Source organism: Ascaphus truei, chromosome 3 (assembly GCF_040206685.1).
Source record: "Ascaphus truei isolate aAscTru1 chromosome 3, aAscTru1.hap1, whole genome shotgun sequence".
Taxonomy (NCBI): domain Eukaryota; kingdom Metazoa; phylum Chordata; class Amphibia; order Anura; family Ascaphidae; genus Ascaphus; species Ascaphus truei.
Window position 1 is genome coordinate 356,917,001 of NC_134485.1, and position 24,093 is coordinate 356,941,093.

Consider the following 24,093-nt stretch of genomic DNA (forward strand, 5'->3'; position numbering starts at 1 on the left):
ATTTTGTTTTGTCTGCTGAAGAGAAGCTATTTTGTTGTGTGTGCTCAATAAATAAGCCTTGTCAAGAGACCCCGCGTGTGTAGTTGCATGTACCCTGCAATATCAACGATGTGAGAGACTGATAAAGTCATACAGAAAATGATTACTTCAAGTTATTGCTGCTAAAGGTGGTTCTCCAAGCTATTGAATCATAAGGTATACTTAGTTTTTCACACATGGCTTCTCCATTTTGGCTTTATTTTTGTTAAATAAATCATGCCACGGTGTAATATGTTATGTGTTGTTGTTCATCTGAGGTTGTATTTACCTAATTTTTAGACCTACTAAGGAACTAAGATGATTGTTATTATGTCCTTATATGTAAAACCATAGAATTCAAAGAGGGTGTACTTTCTTTTTCACACAATTGTATATAAAAAAAAAATATATATATATTTTTTTTTAAGGGCTTGAATGTTAACACCTAGGACTTGAGAGCCATGTGCTGCAGGCCACTCTTCCAGCCAAGAATGAAATCAAGGTTTATATGGGGCTGGTGATTGAATCAGAGTCCTTACTAAACAAGCTAGTGCATTCACCACAAGGCCATTCCTTTTCTATGTGTGAATATTTTACACACTGTTGCAATAAAAGCTCATTTTCCCAAGAGTCAAGGCACTTTCCTCCCCTTCTCGTCTTTTAACAAGGTTCCTTTATCCTGAACCACCACCTTCTATTCTATCATTAGCTGTTCTAACGAAACAAGTTTTTCTGCTTTGTGGGCATGCACAGACTGACATGTAAGAGCTGGTAACATCTATCTTGCAGTCACCATTGTGCATATCTTCCACGGCTTGATGCAGATTAAGTCACCTGATTTCCCCTTAGCACAAGGCACAGAACTCTTCAAAAAATGCAGCAGTACAGGCATACCCCGCATTAACGTACACAATGGGTCCAGAGCATGTATGTAAAGCAAAAAAAGGAACTTAAAGTGAAGCACTACCTTTTTTCCACTTATCGATGCATGTACTGTACTGCAGTCGTCATATACGTGCATAACTGATGTAAATAACGCATTTGTAACAGGCTCTATAGTCTCCCCGCTTGTGCACAGCTTCGGTACAGGTAGGGAGCCGGTATTGCTGTTCAGGACGTGCTGACAGGCGCATGCGCGAGCTGCCGTTTGCCTATTGAGCGATATGTCCTTACTCGCAAGTGTACTTAAAGTGAGTGTCCTTAAACAGGGGTATGCCTGTATATACTGTTCTGGGATGCTCTAAAGTAAAAGGCAACAACTTCTCTTTATTATTGATATTTGTTTTAGAATGTAAGATATTTCTAATAGATTTACAAATTCAGGTCACAGATGCGTGTTGTACTGTATGTATACAGATGGGTGAAGGTGTCAAAATCTGGCTTGCAAACGTTAGGACAAACTTTCTATATCTATGCAATCCATGCAAAAGCCAGAAAGTCTTGATTTCCAATGTTTTTTCATTGCAAGGTTCGGTTTTTATTTGTTCGCTTCAGTTTTTCTTAAGTTTCGCTTTTCACTTTGTCTTAGTCAAATCTCCACATAATTAAGCATGTGTTCACTTTCACATAGTCACATTTTTTTGCATAGAAAAATGACATGACTTTTAAGACCCACCTTAAAAAAACACACCTGCTTAACAAAGCATATGAGTAGCTCCATGGCTGATAATTTACACCTCATACATTAACCTTGGCCCCTTACAGACGCACTTACCAGAACGCCCTCCTACTGTCTGTGTACGTTCTTCCTACCAACCAATTAGATTATAAGCTCTTCAGGGCAGGGACTCCTTTTCCTAAATGTTCCTTTTCTGTCTGAAGCACTTCTTCCCATTATGTGTAATGTGTATTATTTGTTATTTATATGATTGTCACATGTATTACTGCTTTACCTCGCTATGTACATACATTAATGACACTATATAAATAAAGACATACATACATACGGCAACTTTTTTTGAACTAAAGACAATTTGAATAAAGACGACTTTGTGAAGATATGTCATTTTTGGCAGCGGCTTTGATGTTTGCCCATCTCTAGTTAAATGGACAAAGTGACACATGGAAATAAACAATGTTTCTGGAAAGAAATACTGTACACCAGGAGTAGCAAACTCCAGTCCTCAAGGGTCAGGTTGTAATATCCCTGCTTCACCACTAGTCAATGACTGAGCCACTGATTGGGCCACCTGTGCTGAAGCAGGGATATCCTTAATACCTGACCTGTTGGTGGCCCTTGAGGACTGGAGTTGGCCACTCAGGGAGTACACAATACCTCCATAGTTTATGATTGGCAATAGCACTTGTAGGAAAGTCGGTCTTCAAGGCAGAATTTACTCCATCATATTATTCTACGTCTGGCCTAGATTATTGATACCAACAAACATACAATGCTTCATGAATGTGTGTGTCATATTTCAGACACATGAATTATGATTGCAGCTTTTTTTTTCTTTTTTCTAACTGAGCAACACTATTTAACTCCACTAACTCTCTAGGTCCCAAGATACTTTAAAAAAAAAATCATGATCTTCTATTCCTTTTCAGGAGATCAATATTGACCAAGTCGGCCTCATTCCAGGAAACCACAACAGCAAGTCAAAACATCATTGGGGCCATAAACTTGTCTTGTTCTTTGTACGCTCCAGACCATCTTGTTTTATTTTTTTTTCTCTCTTGCTACACATTGTTTCAATTGTACATATTTAGCAGGATAACCCTGCTTCAGTCATTATGATTGAGCCCCCTGTGCTGAAGCAGGGATATCCTGAAAACCTGACCTGTTGGTGGGTCTTGAAGACTGGAGTTGGTCACCCCTGTACTACACCATCTATTTTTAAGGTCCTGCACAGTACCTAAAGAACATCAATTCTACCTATTGTTCCTATTTCTGCCTGTGTGTTAGAACAGAGAACTTCACTGTTCTGTAGAGCCCACTGGTTGAGGTTTGGAACCGTCAACTAATTAGATAAGCTGGTGAATTTCTAACATACTAACCATAAACAATATGAATGTGATACATTACTATTACTAAAGGAAATATTTCTTCTATGCAGTGTGTGTGTGTGTGTGTGTGTGTGTGTGTGTGTGTGTGTGTGTGTGTGTGTGTGTGTGTGTGTGTGTGTGTGTGTGTACCGGATGAAGGGTGGGTTATCATCGCCGAAACGTTGGGTACATTTTGTGATCCAGTAAAAAGAAAATAAATGCAGTAAACTTATGTAGCCCTGTTTCCTTCTGAATACAGTATACTACCAATGCTGTCTAACCTGTTGGCTCGCAGGGCATAAGCCTCTGCCACGGAGAGCCTGGGGCAATGTATATGTAGGGATAATCTCTTACCAGGTGCAGCGCCTCCACCTGCGATGGCTCCCAGCAGAGCGGGAGTTGTTCCTCACAGGACAATAATACAGTACTACTCACACAGCATGTAAAAGAAACAGTAGCTTTACTAGCGGTAACCATAACCATGCATAATACCAATCCTGTTAATGTTACTCTTCAAGGAGACACAATAACTAACGCGTCTCGCAGGACGCGACCCTTCACCATGTTCCCACACCGTGTCCAATATCCCACACCATAATCCCCCAAGGTGAATGTATGTGTGTGACTGTGCAGCCACTATATGGACAGTGTTATAGTTGGTGCACTTTATTGGATGTTACCTGACGAGCGCTCCTGCGCTCGGGCCCGCAAACGGTCTTCACAAAGGATCCGATGACGTGGGGCTGTCTGTGATGTCCTCCGGGCCGATCCCACCCGGTGATTGATGGTACTTCTGGAGAGGTCTGGTCCCAAACCTCTGGGATACAGCTGTGACAGTCTCTGTGTCCCTAGCTCCACACACACTAACGTGACAGGTTCCTATTCTAGGGCCTGTCCCTATATAAACTAGACTTGACTGGGACTCAGGGCCTATCTGGGCCTGGGGGTATGCGGGCCTAGTGTAGAGGCTACTTGCCTCTCTACACACTGAGCTCCTATCTCTTCCCCTTCCCGGTCTTCTCTCCCCAACGTGCTCCCCAGCACAACCTCCTAACCTCTCCCTGCTCAGTCTCCTCGCCCTATTGGCTCCCGGCCATCACCTGGTCCTGCTGAGGCTCATGGGACTTGTAGTCCCCTACTCTAAAGCCTCCTCTGGTTGGTCAGTGCTGCGCATGCGCGACCTCTCTGGTGTCGCCTACAGGACTATACTGCACATGCGTGAATACAGACATGGCGGCGCCCTGGATGCTTGGGCAGCCGCGGAGCCTCCGGTGCACCGGAGCGCTCCCTGCAACCTTCCCTGACTCTCTCACCACAACGGAGGTGAGGGTTAGTCTGGGGGACCTGACTACATCCTCCCCCTTGTGGAATCCAACGACCACGCTTGGAACAGCATAACAATAACTGATCATAACTTGAACACAGGTTATATACTAAAAATGCATGAATACGTACAACTTAACATATCATAGCTCTATATAAGATTGTACATCTCACTGAGCATAACGATAACAGATTTCACTCTATTGCGAGCCCACTGCTGAGCCTCATAATGGGGTGCCCCGAACTGAACATAGGTCATTCTCATTGGAGGCTGCCCGACTCTCTGACTCCTTCGGAGCTGTCCTTCGGTCACTCCCTCAAGAGAGTGGCCATAATAGTCCTGAGGCTCAGCCTCTTCCCTTGAGGGAAATAAAGTCTCTGAACAGTCATTGGAAGGCACAAAACATGGACTCCGTGTGTCCAGAAGTGAATTCTCGGGAGTCACCGTATTAGGTGTTTGGTTACCGAGCCCTTTACCCGTAGCTCCCCCGGGAGATGCTCGTCCAATTCGAGGGCCCCTTTGAGAGGGTCCCTCTTGGGGATCTTCGGAGGTGGTATCATTACTAGTCTCTTGTAGGTAGGCTCGAATGACGGCTCGCACAATGTCTCCGTTAGTCCCTAAAATGATTGGGTATTTGGGTAGATCATGGGGTTCCGGACACACTAGGGCTTCCACTTCCATGGGGTGGGATTTCCCAGTATTGAGCTGTTGAACCTCTAGTGACACCGTTACGATACCATCGATAGGGTAATCTTCACTGCTCAAGCCCCTCACTTTCATATGTTCCGCAGACTTCAGCGGCCTCTTCTGAAGATGCTGATCATAGAATCCTCGGTATATGATGGTCACTTGGGACCCTGTGTCCAGCAACGCCGAGGAATAGATACCATCCACTAACACGCGTATGAGGGCTACAGGTCCCACTCAAGTATTCCTATCAGGGGTGGGGTTGTCATCACCGGCAGTGGATTTAGCTGGATCAATGGTCGAGAGGAGCTCTTGTTGCTCAGGGGACTCTGAGACACTTCCATCGGCTGTGTATACCCCACAAACCATAGAGCTAGGAGGGAACTTCTTGGGAGACGGGCTCCGGTCACGGCGTTCTCCCATATGGCTGTCGTAGGACAGGTGCCCTTTCCTCCCACACTTATAACACGCCAGGTCACGTGACGGCGTACGATGGTTGTATGGTGGGGAAGCCCTCCCAGGGTACTTCGGCCGGTCTGACACTGTTTTGATCGGAGTTTCCTCCTTCTTTTCGCTAGATCCTTTGCTCTTAGGGTTAGAAGACGCTTTAGATTTCTGGGGAGAATGGAGCAATAGATGAGCCTTGTGTTCCTTAACCTGTTGCAGTAATCCAGTGAAGTTAGGCGGGCTCCCTCGGGTGAGGTTTTCGCGAATCATGTTAGCAATGGGGTGATTTGGACTGGAACCCCGCAGATATTGCTTATGAAGGTATTCATCCATTTGGGAGGCTAAGACGAACTTACGGTGAAGCAAGGGTCCCAACGCTATCTGCAAACGATGGATAAAAGCCGACAAATCTTCCCCGTCCTTTTGGGTGATAGCATAGTACTTAGCCCACAGGGCTCTGTCGTCTTCCGCCACTCCATAGGCCTCCGTCAGAAACTCCACTTTGTCTATACCTTCCTGATTATTATCAAGGCTGCTGCAGGACGCCATCACCGTGGCTGAAGGTAAAAGACAGAGCATCAGAGGTCTGTTCCTTTTTGTGTATATCAGTACATTCAAATGTAAAAAATATATATTTAACTGGTGAAATTTTATTTGCGTATAGTTTACTAGCCTACCTATATTATGAGGCCTCTGTAGGATCTCCTGGAAAGTGCTTTTCTACAGTACTAAGAAACTTGTAAGTCTGCTTACTGTGTAATTACCCTGGGAACAGGAGAGGTTCAAGTACTATGTTCAGATTTGCGGGACATCCTGGTTCTGAATATAACACAACATTTATAGCATATGGGTTGGGATTGCTACTTTAAAGGTTATCCTTAAATGAACTTCATCAAGCTAACAAAATAGTAATATGAAATATTGAGCACATTCTGATGGCCCCTATTCAATACACTCTGAAGCCAATTTTCCCATGCTGGAGTAGATTGTAGTACCACGGGGAAGGTGACTTTACACCATTTTAAAAATGGTCCTATACAGAAATAAATTAATAATATCAATAATAAATATAGAGCAACAGTTTGCAAACATGGTGCTCATATTGTTGGCACTTAATCCCGTTTGCCATAACCAGGGAGAAGGAAGAGCCACTTTCAAGTGAAGGGTGCTCTTTGGTCTCGGTTCCATTTATTGTGAAGATGCTTCTCCATGTGAGGAATAGATATGGGTGAATTTGGATCCCAATTTGTGAATTTGGCCGGTTTCTTTGATCCACAGATTTCAGTGAATCAATATCAAAAAGGGCTATTCGTGTTTTGCGTATTTTGCATTATTTTTACCAATACATTCCGGATTCTGCAACCCGCAGACATATTTGTAGAATCCAATCCGCTGATTCAGCAATACTTTGGTAAATTCTTAAGACTCCACCACGGATTGCTGAATCTGTGGATTTCATCAAATGGTGGTGTTTGATGAATCCGCATGGATTAAAACCGACCAAATCCATGGAATCCATACGTCAGGACATCTCCTCTGTATCCCCCTCCCATCCTAGACCTCTTCCTAACTCTCCTCCTACCTTCCTTGACTCTTTTTCTGCTGTCACATAGGATGTGTCGTTGCTGATCTCCTCTTCTCCCTCTACCACCTGCCCTCTTGACCCCATTCCCTCCCATCTCCTAAAACCTCTTGCTCCTACTATAATCCCTACGCTCACATACTTTTTAACTCCTCCCTCTGCTCTGGTACCTTTCTCTCTTCCTTCAAACATGCAACAGATATACCATTACTCAAAAACGGCAAGGTTGACCCTACCTGTCTTTCTATCAACCTGTCTCCCTCCTGCCTTTTGCCTCTAAACTCCTTGACTGTCTTGTATTCTGTCGCTTGCTTCATTTTCTCAACAGCTATTCTCTCCTATACCATCTACAATCTGGCTTCCGAACTGCTCACTCCACTGAAACAGCCCTCACTAAAATAACTAATGACCTCCATGCTGCAAAAGACAGAGGCCATTACATTCTGCTCATATTACTCGACCTCTCTGCAGCATTTGATACTGTGGACCACCGTCTTCTCCTTCACATTCTCCATACTCTTGGTATTCGTAACACAATCTTATCCTTCATCTCCTCTTACCTCTCCCACCGTACTTTCAGTGTCTCTTTTGCTAACACCTCCTCCTCATCGATCTCTCTGTGGGGGTACCCCAGGGCTCTGTCCTGGGGCATCTTCTCTTTACACACTCTCTCTAGGTGTCCTAATCCCATATCACCTCTATGCTGATGACACACAAATTTACTTTTCAACCCATATCCTAACACTGTACAGATTAAGTTTCTGAATGTTTCTCTGCTATATCCTCCTGTATGGTCCTCTGTCGACTTAAACTTAACATGGCAAAAACAGAGCTCCACATACTTCCTCCCTAACCTGGCCCTACTACCTCCTTCCACATTACTGTTTGGAAGTACCATCATTCACTCAGTAGCACAAGCATGCTGCCTAGGGGTCACACTTGACTCCTCTCTCAGATTCAAAAGGTAGCTAAAACCTGTCGTTTATTTCCGCTACAATGTTACAAAGATACACCCTTTCCTCTGTTGCTCGATTGGAAAAACTCTGACACAGACCCTCATTCTCTCCCGTCTCGACTACTGTAACCTCCTGGTCTCCGGTCTTCCTCCCTCTCACTTGTCCCCCTACAATCTATCCTAAATGCTGCTGCCAAAATCACTACTATTTCCTAAATCTGTCTCAGCGCCTCACCTGCTGAAATCCCTCTCCTGGCTTCCTATCAAATCTCATATCACACATTCAATTCTACTCACTTTTATAGCTCCCCCACTCTTCTGGTCCTCCTTACATCTCAGCCCTAGTTTCTCGCTATACACCATTCCGACTCTTGCGTTCTGCTCAAGGATGTCTTCTCTCTACCCCCTTTGTATCTAATGTTACTCTTATGTGTGAAACACTTCTCCCCTTTATGTGTTATTTATATTATTTGTTATATGATTGTCATGTGTATTACTGCTGTGAAGCGCTATGTACATTAATGGCGCTATATCAATAAAGACACACACATATACACATATACACACATACATACACCGCAAGACAGATTTTTGGGGGAAAGTGTGTGAAAATCCAGGAAATGGATTTGGGCAGATTCGCCCATCTATTGTCAGGAAAGCTCTGAGCCCCATTCACTAGATTAGCGTTCACTGCTTTCCTAACATGGAAATGACATCACAGCATATTGAATATAGAGCCTGTGAGGGCTTATTCATAAAACTGAACAATTTGACATTTCCCCCCAAAATTATTTAAAAAGTACAATTTTGTATGTGCCTTTATTCTTGTCACTTGGCACCTCATTTACTCTGCGTAATACAGGGTATGTCAACAGGTGATACAGGAAGCGGTTACATGGAGCTATAGGAAGGGAATTAAGTGTTCCAGTGCAATCTAGTATGAGTCATTGGAACCACCACCACCAAGTGACCATTATTATATCAAATTTGAAAACACATTTGTTGTGATAAACTTGGAGTAGCCAAAGAAGAAAACAGTACATAATTCATAGCCTATATGGCGCTACAGCAAAGTGTTTTAGGTATGGCTCCGACAAGAGATTTCTGCTGTTAAACTGTAACCAACAAAAAAGAAGGTCAAATCGATACATGCACTTTGACACATTCATAATAAACATGTTAGATTGAGAAGACTGGCCAGCCCAAAACTGGTGGATTAAGGAGTCATCACGGCACCGGATATGTAAAAAACCTCATTGCTGTGGAATTTTTTCTCATTGAGATATATATGTATATATAAAGGGTTAAGTGACAAAGTCTATAGGCTCCAATAGTGGGACATAACATAGCCCTATCTTAATCAATGGAAAAAACAAATGTTTTCAATGATTTGATGTATTTGGTTAATTAAATAGAAATATCCGTGTTAGTGCAGTTGTGATAGTGCAGAGTAAACGAGCACTTCAATATGAGGTGATACCTTTGTTTAGACTAACAATTGATATAAGACAAGCTTTCTAGAGTTCTCCTTTCTTCCTCACTTCAAGCAAATGCCTAACCTGAGGACTCTCAAAAGCTTGTCTCATAATATCAATTGTACTCATGTATTTGATGCTATTTGCACGACTTTTTGGTCCTAGTTTGCAACCAGATGTTACCCCTTCGCTGACCCCCTTGTGATTTGCCCCAGTGTGGCACCTTTGATACTTGCCACAGGCCCCACATAATATATAACTATTTGTCAAACAGATGAGCGTGAAGCTTTATTTACCACGTGAACTCTGCGTGCTGGGATACAACATAGACACATGTTATGTTGAAATGTCATTCCCCTCGCTGCTGTTTGGAGACATGATCTGACTGTTGACACAATGTGAATTCGGGACAGAGAGCAGGTATGAAAAGGAACGTTTCACCTGTGTCCCCTCCTCTATGTTATGGTGAATACTATGAGTGGGAGCTGCAGCGCGCACATCACAGGCACGTTGCATGCATGATTATAAACACACACACTCTTTCGGTGCCGGAGACACAATCTGAGTCTGTCAGACCTTAGCTTTGCCGGTGCACCCAGGAGCGAAAGGGTGCAACGAGCTTCTCCACGTGATGTGTCTGCCGCGTCCTCCCCGCCCAGTCAGTGGAAGGCAGCTGCTATACCGGGTGGAAGGGGGAGATGATGAAGGAGGAGGAGGCAACCACGGGAGGTTTCTATTGGACAACCCTGAGAACCCCTCTGTCAGCCCAGTCTCCTCCCACCCGGGGGAGGGGCCGGCGCGTGACACGCTCGGCTGGTTCCAGTAAACTACTCCTCGTTGCCGGGGGCAGGTCGGAGTCGCAGAGATTCGCTGGAGAAGACATTGAGCAGGCAGCTGCCGCCGAGATCACAGCAGCGGGGAGCCGGCGAACGCACTGACGCAGGGATTCGAACGCTCCGGGTCAGGCTTCCATTTGGCAGACAACGTTCCAGCCGCGTTCCCGTGCGCAGCAGCAGATTAGGGCCATGCTGATGAAGTGACTTTCAACTTTTTTGCTATTGTTTTTTTTTTGTTTGCACGGTGTGGGGTGGGCTCCTTTGCCTCACTTCCACTGCCCCCCTGCTGAACTGTTGTTGTGAAGAGGGGGTTTATTAAGGTGCCATGGCTGAAGCACCTCAGCCCCCTCCGCCGGTGGTGGAAATAGACCCGGATTTCGAGCCTTTGTCCCGGCCCCGGTCCTGCACCTGGCCGCTGCCCCGGCCGGAGTTTAACCCCAGCAGTTCTGCCAACTCCTCCCCGGCCCCTTCCCTGCAGCCCGACCCCACGACCGGCAATGTGGACTTCATGAGCAACCTGAGCCTGTTGGAGGAAAGCGAGGACTTTGACCCGGCCGAGGCTCTGGGGGTGTGCGGAGATTTCCCGTGTCAGGACATCCGACACCAGCTCCAGCACCCCCACCAGCGGCACCCCCAGGCCGGCGCGCTGCACGCACCCCAGTCCGTGCCGGCTCTCTCCCCGGCTTCCTCCCCGGCACCCCTGGGAGCCCAGCAGCCCCGCAAGAGCAGCTCCTCCCGCCGCAACGCCTGGGGCAACCTGTCCTACGCCGACCTCATTAGCCAGGCCATCGAGAGCTCCCCTGAGAAGAGGCTCACCCTGTCCCAAATCTACGACTGGATGGTCAAGAGTGTGCCCTACTTCAAGGACAAGGGGGACAGCAACAGCTCTGCCGGCTGGAAGGTGAGGAGTGCACAGTGTCCTTGTGCTGAATGTGTGAGACTAGCTGCCTTATTCTCTGCGTGTAGGGAAGGGGACTTCTTTACTCCATATACACTTAGACTGTCAGCTCTTGGGGGCAGCCACCCCCCCCCGTGTTGCCTTATGTTGCACTTATTCCCATTGTTTGCATTTACCTTCTGTTGTGAAGTGCTGCTGCGTACGCTGTAAGCGCTATGTACATCAAATCATATATACACGTGAATGTCTTCCTAATGAGCACATGGTCTTCCAGATATAAACAATGTTGGCAGTATCTTTACACCCAGACCCTGAGTCACAGTGCTCTATGTAAGACCCTACACTCGGGTAATATCTCCTGTTGTGTAACTTGCATGTGACTTCTCCTTGTGACATGTCTTGGTAGTTGTACTAATCCTGACATGTCCCTGACGGCAACTAAACAGGTGTGTGATAACATGCTGGGAATTCAAGTAATTGGTGTTCTACTGGTGTTTATCTGACCTAATGGAAACCAAACTCCCCTGCACTTCATTACCACCGATAACTGCCTCTGACTTGTAACCCAGTTCTTGGTTGTCGGTAACTATATGGTCACTTGCGGTGAGGATTTCTGTGATAACCGAGCTCCTGCCAGTCTCCGAGTACTTGCTGGTGGCTTTACTAGATACAGGTGTAGGAGAGCAAGCGTTGAGGTGTTGGATGAGGCAGGAAGCATCTGGGATTGTGGTCGTCTGCTCAGTTATCAGACTGCGCCCTGGGTACAGAGCTGATTAACCCATCCCCATGGATCACTGATTTTAGTGTAATAAGACTCTTGAGGGGTTGTTACCATGAGGTGACCTCGCCCTGATGGTGAGCCATGACTCCTCTTCCTCAGCACAACCAGCTGTGGTGTGTGTGTGTGTGTGTGTGTGTGTGTAGCCCACTATAGTGCATTACATGTCATGACAAATTCTCCCCACTGTCCATTTCCTGAGTGGAACTGGATTCTCTGGTTATTCTGACTTGTATATGACTGGCGAGTACAAAAAAGTGTCTTGGGACTGCATAGGTAATGTTCTTCATAGGCAGCACCTATAAGGAAATCTTAATGTAAACCCACCCATGTCTTTATTTTTATCTAATCAAAGTATAGCAGCCTGAACCCCCCCCCCCACCCTCCCACACACACAAGTTTACCCCCTCGTTCCAATCGCATGCAGTCATCCTTGGGATAATAAGTGTTACGAAATGCTGTGTGGGGAATGTTGCTGTGGGCATTAGTGTCAAATTTGTCAGGGATTTCCTTGAATCTGAAAAGTAACAACCGCATCTCTAAGGAAAAACAAAAACAAATGTGAGGTTAAAATAGTGTTTGGCTTCTTGCTTTAATTTCTCCCCTCACATGAACTGTTGACGATCTCGGTATCTGAGCCTTGATTGTCCCTGGGGGTCTCATTGCTGCTTGTGTCTGATCTCTGGAACATTTCTCTCGATGTTCTTTCTTTGTGAGATGGGGAGGGGGGAGAGTTGCCTCATTGCTCCTGTTTTTAGTATGTAGCATACTTTTCTTCTCCCCTCCCCCCCCCCCCCTCCATTAAACTCCCATCTCTGCCCAGCGGCAGAATTGTGAGATGTTCAAGTGGATGTTTCCAAGACCTACATGTATCTGAGACTCTCCCTTCTCTGGTTGCATAATGTGTATAGGTTGCATCTTTCCACTTTAAAGCAATACGGGCCAAGTAACGAATGTCTGACATTACTCATGTTCGCTTGTGTTGGAGGTAGTTTTTTTTATGCTGAGGTCAGCGACAAACTTTTTTTTAAATTATTTTTTTTTATCATGGAAATCTGTGCTAAACTGCATATGTTTGTGCAGTCACTCCTAAACTGGCATCATGTTGGCACACATGTCATCTGCATCACAGCCTGTAGAGGGAGGGATGTCATGTTGGGGTACAGTGAAGCATAGAGGGTTGGTGATTTAGTAAATAGTTCTTGCTACTACTGGAGCTGTCCTGAAGCTGTGACCTTTAGCATTCATGTCCAGCACACTTCCTGAACTGCCAGTTGTGCAAAGCACAGGTCAGAAATCCCACTAAACCTTATGTACATGACGCTTCTCCCAGGGCAATGTCTGCTCTTGATATTTAAGTCCCTCCGCATTCCTGCAGGGATTACACTTCTCACGCCATCTAAAAGACAAAAGCTAATTGTTCGCAAACCTCTTCATTGCCAGGAGGGTCAACAGTATTTTTTGCAGAGCAATTTATTTGTTTTAATTGACAAATTGAGGGAATTCTTACAGGTTGTCAGCATTGCGACCTGTAATGACATGCACATTAGGATTAGCATGCAAACCACATCATAAAAACTAACCCATAAATAAAGGCTAAGGCTTAGAGGGTAGTTTTTGTAACACATAAAACAATTACTCTGCTGAAAAATATGCTGTAAAACCAATGCGATCCTAACTGGGAAATTATTGTAGTAGTGTGCAAATACTATATGTACGATAAAAGAATGCATTAAGAAATTAGTTGTCTCTTAATTACCATGAACCCAATTGCTACCTGAAAGTCTGCCACAGGTTTTCCCCATGGTTTGGAACGGTTACTTTACTTTTCACACTTTTTTCCTCTGAGGTTTTACAGTAAAGTAGTTTGGGTTTTCATAATCTCTGATGCTCTGTGAAATCCTGTAGTTATATGCTGTTTTGGATAAATGATGTAAAAGTTGTTGGTTTTTGTGTGGACACTCTTAAGGTGTGCAGCATTTTTAGTTTCTGTGTTCTGATCCTTGTAATATTGAAATCACTGCTGTCTATCTTCATTTAAGCCTATTACCATGACTGGAGGTAGTGGCAGCATGTATTTGTATCTATGATCTGTTGGTGTGCTTTTTGTTGATGGCTGTGAAAATGATTTATTCCACGTTTTTGTATGTTTTTTTTTTTTGCCCTGCGTTACAAGTGAAACAGGACTCCCTTCTAAGGATGGGGACAAGCAGATTCACCAAAAATGAGTTCAAGCCATGATCACTTCAGAGGAAATAGCAGGGGTGGAGTAGGCTGACAGAAACCCACAAATGTAGCAGATATGAATAATCACATCACTATTAAAATTACTAATGCTGGGGCATTCAGAGATTAATAGAAATATAACATTTGCATGTATTACCCATTTTTTTTTTCCTTAGAATATTTTGGTTCAGAATTGGTATTCACCACTTTTTAAGATTCTCCTTTTTTTTATTTATTTTTTTATTTTATTTTTAGATTTGTGATTCTACTGCCTATGTAAAGATGGAAAAGGGTTGTTGAGTGAATTGTTGTAGAGTTTGATTTGAGAGTTTAAAATAGTTGAGAAAAAGGCCAATTAGTGGTGGGCTACGATATTGCCCGTAAAGTGTGTGTTGGGGATCAGTTGGCACAGTATAACATGTAGACTTGAGTCTCTCTTTTTTTTTTTTTTTTTATTTAAAAAGCAGCCAGTTGTGAACCGTTATCTATAAGAGATTACTTAAGAAACTTACTTACATTTGAAACCAGAGCAAACTTGACGCAAAAGGAAAATCTCTTGTAAATTCTCAATAGACACAGATTCATTTTGCCCACTTAAGTTCCACATACAGGATATGGGTTTTCACTGTGGACCATAAATCACTTTATTTTGACTGGAAGAACTTTAAAACTGACTTTCCTACCAATTTTGCAAGTTAAACATTGTGTAATGCTTGGAAAAAAATGTGAACACATTTCTTGTTGCGGAGCTGCACCTGTAAATTCTCCAGGGTTTCTTTCTTTCCGGCCTCACATTGCAAAGCCAGAATAAGCATCCTCACACTGAGACCCAAAAAGTCGACACTGCTGTCTGTGAGTAGTTTAACTGGCTATGCACTTGAACCCAGGCTGTGCTGAAAAGCTGTGTAATACGGTAGGTATAAGCTTCTAGAGCTCCGTGTTAAAAGGGATCAGAAGCAAACGGCGACTGTTCATTTGCATGACATCACCCAGAATCCCTGGCTACACTGGTAGCATTGTATGCTAAGAGATGAAGGGGAAAGGCTGTTTTGTGGACCTGCCTGAGACATGTGCATATGCTCACATGTGATATCTTTATTTTCTTTTAAGAACTGAAAAGGCCAATGACCCATTGGTACAATGAACACTCGTGGTTGAATGCTGCATTGCCTTGGGCTGCGATTATAGTGCAGGTGCGCGCGCCACAAACACAAATGTGTGTTGCTCAATGAGGCCACCCATAGTGTGCACGAGCATGCAGAGCGAACGCAAAATTTGAAAATACACTTCAAATTGGTTTTGCCATGTTACTTGAGCGGTTCTGCCAATGAGGGTGAACCAGCCACGTGAAGCGTCTGCCTCGCCTCACAATAGCCTCCAGCCTAGTGCATGTTTCGTGCCAATGATGTCATGCGGTCGCGCACACTAATTGCGGCTTTATGTACTTATACCTACATTGACATCCCCCAGAATCATCAAGCTCTGTTATGGGTTAATGCATCCGAGTGGGCATGAACTCCCATTGAGTTGCGTGGCAGTTAACGCCTATTTGGCTGTGTTAACCTGCAACAGAGCTTGATTAATAACCCCAAAAGGAAGCAAAACATGGTAATTTTACTAGGTGTTTGCCTTCAGTTTACCAGCAGCAAGAATGTGAGACAATTAAAATAAGTCTCATTGCTTTGTTCTATTGTTTCATGCATCTGACTCCTGGGGTTAGAGGTGCAGCCTCTGATAGCGGACTAGAAAACACCGTTTTGTAAAGCATAATAATAAATGTAACGGTTTAGGGCAATGATTTGGCAGCTTTTGTTTCCTTGGTAACCAAGCATTTTTAAAATTCTGAATGAAGTATTAATCGGGTTTTAGCTCTAGCCTTAGTCTGCTCTGCATTTATAAGGGGGGCAGTACAGGTTTATATAGAGAGAGTAACAAGTGCTTAGTGTGCAAGCACTTGTTAAACCATGACATGCGACAAAAGGGGAGTACCTGGGCAAAATTAAACCCCTTCCAAGGCTCCACGTAGTGTTTTACAATATAACTTTACCAAATTATTTAAAAATACTTATAGTTGTGTGAGTTTGATAAACAAATACCGGCAACCACCTTGCTTTAACCCCTTTTAATGTACACTTTTTTCTCTTTCTAAAAGAGGTATTTCAGTGATGTCTACAGGATTTGTTAGCTGAAGATACCTTTTTTTGTGCAATAATTCATTATCTGCCCAAGAATTCTCTCACTCTCAATCTGTCTCACTCTGTCTCTCTCTGTCTCTCTCTGTCTCTCTCTCTGTCTCTCTGTCTGTCTCTCTGTCTGTGTCTGTCTCTGTGTCTGTCTCTCTGTCTCTCTGTCTCTCTGTCTCTCTGTCTCTCTGTCTCTCTGTCTCTCTGTCTCTCTGTCTCTCTGTCTCTCTGTCTCTCTGTCTCTCTGTCTCTCTGTCTCTCTGTCTCTCTGTCTCTCTGTCTCTCTGTCTCTCTGTCTCTCTGTCTCTCTGTCTCTCTGTCTCTCTGTCTCTCTGTCTCTCTGTCTCTCTGTCTCTCTGTCTCTCTGTCTCTCTGTCTCTCTGTCTCTCTGTCTCTCTGTCTCTCTGTCTGTCTGTCGAAATTCTAAATGTATTTATAATGTAATAGGAGCATCTTTACCTCTAAGTTTTTTCTTTTCTTCCCCCTCCCCTCAACATAATTAAATGTAATGTGCAGTAAGCAATCCCAAAATACATCTCCAAAATAAACTTTATTTGGTGTGTGTGTGTGTTTCACATACAGAAGTTAGAAGTGTTTTATGTGTTGGTTGCTATACATCTTACAAAGGAATTCATATTTCAGGACTCTCACTGTGACTTGTGGAATAGGTATTTGGCTGTTTTTGATCAAACACAAGTCTAAAAATCTACCTCTACATCTATAAATTACCAGCAATTAGGAAAACCAGACCTGTTGAGTGCTGTACTAATACAGTAGCTGTATTAGTCCTAGATCAAACGAAGCCTTTTGTGGATTCTGTTAACCCGGTTCGTTGAAGCAGAAAGGGAGGAAGCATCTCCCATTTCCCCCTGTCCTCTCGCTCCTTCCTCATCCCATTACAGACCATACATTATACCACGCACCAGTCAGACAACTACGCCTAACTCTGCTTACTCCATTAACCCTACTGTATCTTACACAATGCGTTCTTGTTTTAAATACTCTTGTAGATGTAGCCCTGGTCTCCAGCAGCTCCTTGAGACCCCCCCTCTCTTGGTGCAGCACGGTCGCGGGTGCCGCCGGAGTCAGCGACGGACCCGACGGCTGCTTCCAAGGGTGGGGGCCGGAGCAGGGAGCAGCACGTCTTCCCCTGCAGGCAGCCGGTTGCCGGGGACGCGATCGGGCCGTCGCTAAGGCCGCGGTCGCGTCGTTAGGGTCCCGGCGGCTAGCGAGGAGGGCGCCGTCATTGCCCAGTGATCGCGCATGCGCAGGAAGGATCCTGGAGCTATGGAGAAGTCGCGCGAGCGTGGGGACAGCCCAGGAAAGGTTGAGGCAGCCCCAGATAGACGGCGCAGGACAAGGCACAGAAAGCCCGCGAAGCCCTTGCCTACCAGGGAAGGCTCTGAGCAGGGACTACAAGTCCCATGAGCCTCTGTATGCCCCACGTGACACCAGGGAGCCAATAGGGCTGAAGGATGACTTGGAAGGGAGAGATAAGATACATTTCGCGCGCTGGGAACGTCAGTTGGAGCGGGGGAGCTGTGAGGGAAGGAAGGGTGCGGGGAGCGAGTGCAGCTCCTGCACCCACATAGATACCCACACCCCAGGTAGGCCCCAACTCCCCACTAGGTTAGTAGGTAAGTGCTGAGGGAGGCCCAAGATAGGGACGCTGCCCTTAGAGTAGTGCTGCCTTGTCAGAGTCACGGCTGTCAGTGCTGTGAGGTCTGACAGGCAGGCACAGTGTTGCGCAGCACGTTGGCTGCCAGCATCCAGTGGGTCACAGCTTGTTGCTGCAGGCGCTGGGACTAGTTAGTAACAGTCAGGACTGGGAAGAGTTAGGGGAGTGGGGTAGGTTATTAACCCCTGTAGACCCCTAGGAGTTTCCCCCTAAGCCATTACAGGTTGCTGTGCTGTAGGGACGGCCTATAGTTTAGCGCGTGTCACGTAGTGCTGTAGGGACAGGCCCTATGTTAGGGATCCTGTCACAGTAGGGTAGATTAGATAGGGACACAGCGGACGCTGCGGTTCCTGCTAAGAGGTTCGGATCCAAGTTGGGATCCTCAGAGACTGTTTCCAGGTTGGGATCGCCCCTGGCGGTTCACGTGCAAAGAGGCCGGTTGGGGATCAGATGACGTCATTCTACGACTGATCCTTTGTGAAGTTGTTGCTGATCCGAGCACCGGAGTGCTCGGCAGGTACTATACAGTCCTAAGTGCACCAACGGGCCCTTAGTGTAATTGTGGCTGCGCAGTCACCCATTGCCTCTCTCTGCAAGAGTGCGGGACATTGGGTGGGGTTCTTTGGACACTGGGTGGGATCACCTGGTGTTGGGGAAGCGTCCTGCGGGCCGTCGCAGTAAGTTTCTCCTCGAGAGAGGGACACCTGTTCTGATATGTTTGTATGGTCTTGTGTTATATGCTGTTCCCAGTAAATGGTATTAGTTAATATATATATCACTGTGTGTGAGTATTGATTATTTGTATGTGTCCTGCGAGGAACCACTCCCCCTATGGTGGGAGCCATCGCAGGTGGAGGCGCAGAATTGAGTAAGTGGTTACCCCTAGTATATAGTTCCCCAGGTTCCCCATGGCGGAAGCTCAGCCCTCCTGTGAGCCAACAGGTAACGCACCACACCTATGGTAACACCGTATGTTCCTTGCACCCACCACAGATCTGCGATTGGGGGGGGGGGGCGGAATACCCGTTACATAGATATTACGATTGGTCATTTTCAACAGGACAATCCCAATATAGAAGCCCATTCATGCAGCAAGGCTCTAACTTGTATTTTACCTTTATGCATGCAACATTTTTACGTGTGTGTGGGTGTGTGTTTCCCCCCCACCCCCAGAGATTATCATTTTGACCGGGTTATACAGATGTAGCAATACTAGTTAATTGTCCTCTGAGTTGCAGACGAACAAGCAAGTCGACAGCGCTGTGGGCAGGTGTCTGCCGTGATGGCGCTCTGGAGGGTTCATGCTTCCTGAATGGGATACCCCAAAGTGTTAATCCTTCAGTGCCAATGCAGCATGTGGCACCACCACCACCAAAGGCAGGAAGTCTTTTAACATCTGTATGTAGAACTTTGGTTAAAGTATAATCATTTATAAAAGGGACATGCAAGATATAGTACAGGGAAAACGTATTTTTTTTTTTTTTTAAGGGAAAATAAAATAGGAGAAGCTCTATATATATATATATATATATATATATATATATATATATATATATATATATATATATATATATATATATATATATATATATATATATATATTAAAGCGGATGAACCCAGTTTGAATCCCAGTGTTGGCTCCTTGTAGCCTTAAGCTTTGGACATGGTCAAAAAGACCGTGCTGAGGCGCGCGGAGGGGATACATTATCCCTATCAGCGCGGCTTTAGACGGGGCGTGTGGAAATGCAGGAGACAGGCCAGTTTAAATTTTGCCGCTCATGCAAGCGCAGGGCCGGTCATGTGACTGCCAGAAGCCACTGGCAGTCCGTGGCGTGCTAGCCCCGCCTCCCGATACGCCTCCAGGCCCGCCTCCCACCCGGCACAAGCGCGCTCGCTGACGCTCATGAAGGGACAAGAGAAATCTCCTGCTTGAGCAGGAGAGCATGAGCGTCAGCGCTGCCCAGCGCCGCTCCCTGCACCATGTCCCAGGCCTTAGAGTGAAAGGTCAATCTCTATGCCTCAGGCACCAAAATCTGATTGTAAGATCTACAGGACGGATTCATTGCACCTGCAAAAATGTATGTACAGCGCTGCGTACGTACAGTGTCGAACTATAGCAGACGGAAATTATTATAATATCGAGAGCAGTTGGCGCCTCAAGTGGTTATGTATGAAGACTTGCAGAAACAGTTTGGGTACAGAATGTGACATGCTTACCCAGAGAACACCTCATATCCAGTTACAACGCAGAGTATCGGAATTTCCATAGGATTCAAGAGCCACATTGGTGCCAAATTTCATGTCCAACCATAATGCACCAGTGGGAACAATGAAACATGCTACATTTGTACAGAACACCAGCAAGCTCTTTTTGGGAACCCATAGATTAATATTTCGGTGACCAATATGTTGATGTATTAAAATAAAACTATTAATCCATAAAAATACAAACTTTTCACATTCAGTGTTGGTTCTCTTGCCAAAAGTTTACATATCTACATGTATTATCTAGACTCACTGTTTTTTTATTGTCTCAAAAATCCAACATCTATAAAAGAGAGGATGTCTGATTGGGAGCGCCATTATGATTGGTGCCCCCCCCCCCCCCCCCCCCACATCCATTGTCAGCAGGGCACGAATCTGAGTTTTTGTCCTTTCGATGTCACTTCCGGTATACACCTGATCATGACACTCCCTATAGCAGTGTTTTTCAACCAGGGTTTCTAGGAACCATTGGGTTCCCCAGACATCCCTAAAGGGTTCCCTGCAATTTTCTTGCCATTTGACAATTGTATCAAATACAAAGAAATGTACAATGCATCTGATCAGAGTTGCTATCGGAGCTGGTTAGGGGTTCCTCAGAATTTCACTTGGGGTTCCTTAACCAAAAAAAGTTGGAAACCACTGGCCTATAGAGTAGAATAGTTTAGCCCTAAACGTTGCCTTTCCTTTTTTTTTCCCCTGCTTTTTTATTGATCAAAAAACAAAAATCCAACGTGATCACTTATTTGTACCATATCATGGAGTGCTGCTGACTTTTGTTTTTTACTTCTTGTTTACTATTGCTGGGGAGTGATGGTAACCAGCGAGCTGGGTGGCATCACCCTTTTTGTTTCCAGTGTAGGAGGGTGAGTGCTGCCTTCCCTTTGATTATATCCATTTAAAACATCAGTGCATGCAGAGGTTCTGTAGTGTGAATTGGAGGGCCCTTATGGTCTTGTCTCTCTTAGGCTAAGGCCCAAGTGTGTGCGCAACGTGGTGCCTGGCAGCTCTCGTTGCCTGAGTCGGCGAGACTTTGTGGACCCCAGGCAAATCACGGTGTGGCGCGGCCATGATGTCACACGGCTGGTTCTCCATCATTGGCTGAACCGTGACATGGTCAGGGCTCTGTCGCCATAAGTATACAAAATCCTTTTCTTTACAAAATGTGGTCGTATCTCGACATGTGCATGCAGGCAGCTACTGGGCCCGTCTCCTAGCTCAGTACAGTATATTTTGTAGATTAGCACTTGTTCTGCAAACCAAGCAAAATAACATGGTTGTCTAGTCTGCATTTAAATACGAACACACGTGCTTATGCCAGATTAGCTAGGCTGTTATTAAGCTAGGTATACAAACACCCAAAAGATCATGACAATTTTTTTTTGTTAGAGCTACAGAAGGTGTGTGTGTGTGGTGTGTGTGTGTGTGTGTGTGTGTGTGTGTGTGTGTGTCTCCTTCCCATATGTTTAAGTAATCCAAAGCAGAAATCAGAATAGGATATCAAGTGAAGAAAATTGAGCTGAAAAACAATAACAATCAGCAATACAAGATGGCGTGAAATTTGTGTATCACACTATCCAGGGGGAGCATAGGGAAAAAAAACATAAAAAAGCTCTAAGTGCAGATGTATACAGGCATACCCCGCATTAACGTACGCAATGGGACCGGAGCATGTATGTAAAGCGAAAATGTACTTAAGTGGAAAAAAGGTAGTGCTTCACTTTATCGATGCATGTACTGTACTGCAATCGTCTCATACGTGCATAACTGATGTAAATAACGCATTTGTAACAGGCTCTATAGTCTCCCCGCTTGCGCACAGCTTCGGTGCAGGTAGGGAGCCAGTATTGCTGTTTAGGATGTGCTGACAAGCGCATGCGTGAGCTGCCGTTTGCTTATTGGGCGATATGTCCTTACTCGCGAGTGTACTTAAAGTGAGTGTCCTTAAAGCGGGGTATGCCTGTATACAGTGCTGGGAGTGTCCCTATAAAGCTTGGCTCCTGTGTTATTCCTATTCACAAGAAAATGATGGTTTTCAGTCAATTGAGATCAATAAACTGATAGATGTGTGTCACTGGCTTTCAAACTTCACGGGATATACCTCAGCGACAGGGGGAGAGAAAAACACATAGTACAGCTCTGACGAAAAAATGACCCTTTATCAAAAATCAATAAAATGCACACACAATGTCTCAAAGTTAAAACAGCATTTACAGCTATAAAAGCTATATGACGCGGCGTGGATGAAGGTAAACACCGTCTCTCACCGCACCGTCCCCGTCTGGAGCTCCGATCCGATCACCACCTCTGTGTACAGGCGGCGCTGCTTCGCTTCTCGTCGCGGAAGAAAGTCGTCACTTCCGGTCGCGGCACGGATTGTCGGTGCGTACGTGGAGTAGCCAGGAGTCCTCTTCCCCAGCAGCGTCACGTTGTAGGTGGTACAGCTCTACGCGTTTCACCTGTTCATTGGATTGGCTTCCTCAGTAGACACTCAATTGCCTGAAAACCATAATTTTCTTGTGCGTAGGAATAACACAGGAGCCAAGCTTTATAGGGACACTCCCAGCACTGTATATACATCTGCACTTAGAGCTTTTTAATGTTTTTTTCCCTATGCTCCCCCTGGATCGTGTGATACAAGTTCTACTCTTTGGGGATAAGGGAAAACAACCCCACCAGAGGGTTGAAGCAGAGGGAGTATTACATTCATTTAATTTCCACTTGTGAGTCATTTCATTGCACTTCTATATCACATCTTGTCACTTGATATATTTGGGGCGTAGCACCTTTTTTACACCTTTTTTGCTGCACAAGTGAAATGTGTGTGCGCATTGGCGTTGGGACTAATCTCTTTGGCTATTCAAAAGGTAGGCAAAGATGCTGACGACTGATGCCGAAATATTGAAAATATCTCAATGTTTGTTTTGCCTTGGAACAGATGTGTTCTGCTGGAAGAAAAATCCAGGATTTACTTGACCATTAGTGCCAAATCCCTTTCCCCCCCTTCTCTGCCTGTGTTATTAGGTAGGTTGTAAAAGACCCTGAGGAATGATCTTGTTTGGAAGCCCAGGTTCATGACGGAGGACTTTTGTGATCGATAGCTGTATTTTGCATCACTGCATGTTGGATGACACAAACATGCAAAGCTGATGTTTCTTAATCCCAGACCACAGTGCTGTGTGTTTGAATTGGTCCTTGTACTGGATAATGCGATGTACACACTTGTTCTGTTTTACCATTTCCGGCAGTCCTCTTCAATTTTTGAGATGGCCTAAAATGGGGTCTGTGTAAGAAAACGGTATTAATATCAAGCTTGACTTGATACATTTCCATTTTTTTTAAATTGGGGCTGTGAATGACCGTTAATCGCCTATGTGGTGTAAGAGTATATAGTGGCTTACTCTTCCATATCGATTTAGGATTTCAGTCTCCTGCCCTGTTTTATATAGTTCCTTCTTACCACTTATGCTTGTACACAATAGAAATATTTAATTATTGTGTTTATGCCATACCATAGTGTTCTACTGTATTCATAAATGTCTTCAGTAAATTAATCTTGTAAATAGTTTTGCCCTGAATGTGAATATTCGGGCAAAAGGTACACGGGAGCATAGGTATGTCCATAAATGTAAGTACATGATGTGAATTCATGTTTCATTCATGCACGTCAGAGGTCATGATACACAACAGTGATATCCATATTTATGTATATTTACTTTGAGTATATTATGTTGTAGGAGTGAGTGATTTGCGCATAAG

The 24,093-nt window shown here is 44.8% G+C and overlaps 2 protein-coding genes across 2 annotated transcripts in view; one reads left to right on the forward strand and one right to left on the reverse strand.

The window, feature by feature from the left end:
* Nucleotides 1-3,193: 3,193 nt before the first annotated feature.
* On the reverse strand, nucleotides 3,194-10,845 carry LOC142490155 (uncharacterized). The gene is made up of 2 exons (XM_075592026.1): nucleotides 10,050-10,845; nucleotides 3,194-6,018 (listed from the first exon to the last, which is right to left on the reverse strand). The coding sequence occupies exon 2, from the start codon at nucleotides 6,008-6,010 to the stop codon at nucleotides 5,252-5,254; it is 759 nt and encodes a 252-aa protein (XP_075448141.1). The 5' UTR covers nucleotides 6,011-6,018; nucleotides 10,050-10,845; the 3' UTR covers nucleotides 3,194-5,251.
* The window catches only part of FOXO1 (forkhead box O1), a 44,305-nt gene continuing 30,432 nt past the window's right edge, over nucleotides 10,221-24,093 (forward strand). The window contains exon 1 of the mRNA XM_075592025.1: nucleotides 10,221-11,210. Within this exon, the coding sequence (XP_075448140.1) occupies nucleotides 10,635-11,210 (576 nt within the window). The 5' untranslated portion in view covers nucleotides 10,221-10,634. The remainder of the gene's footprint in view (nucleotides 11,211-24,093) is intronic.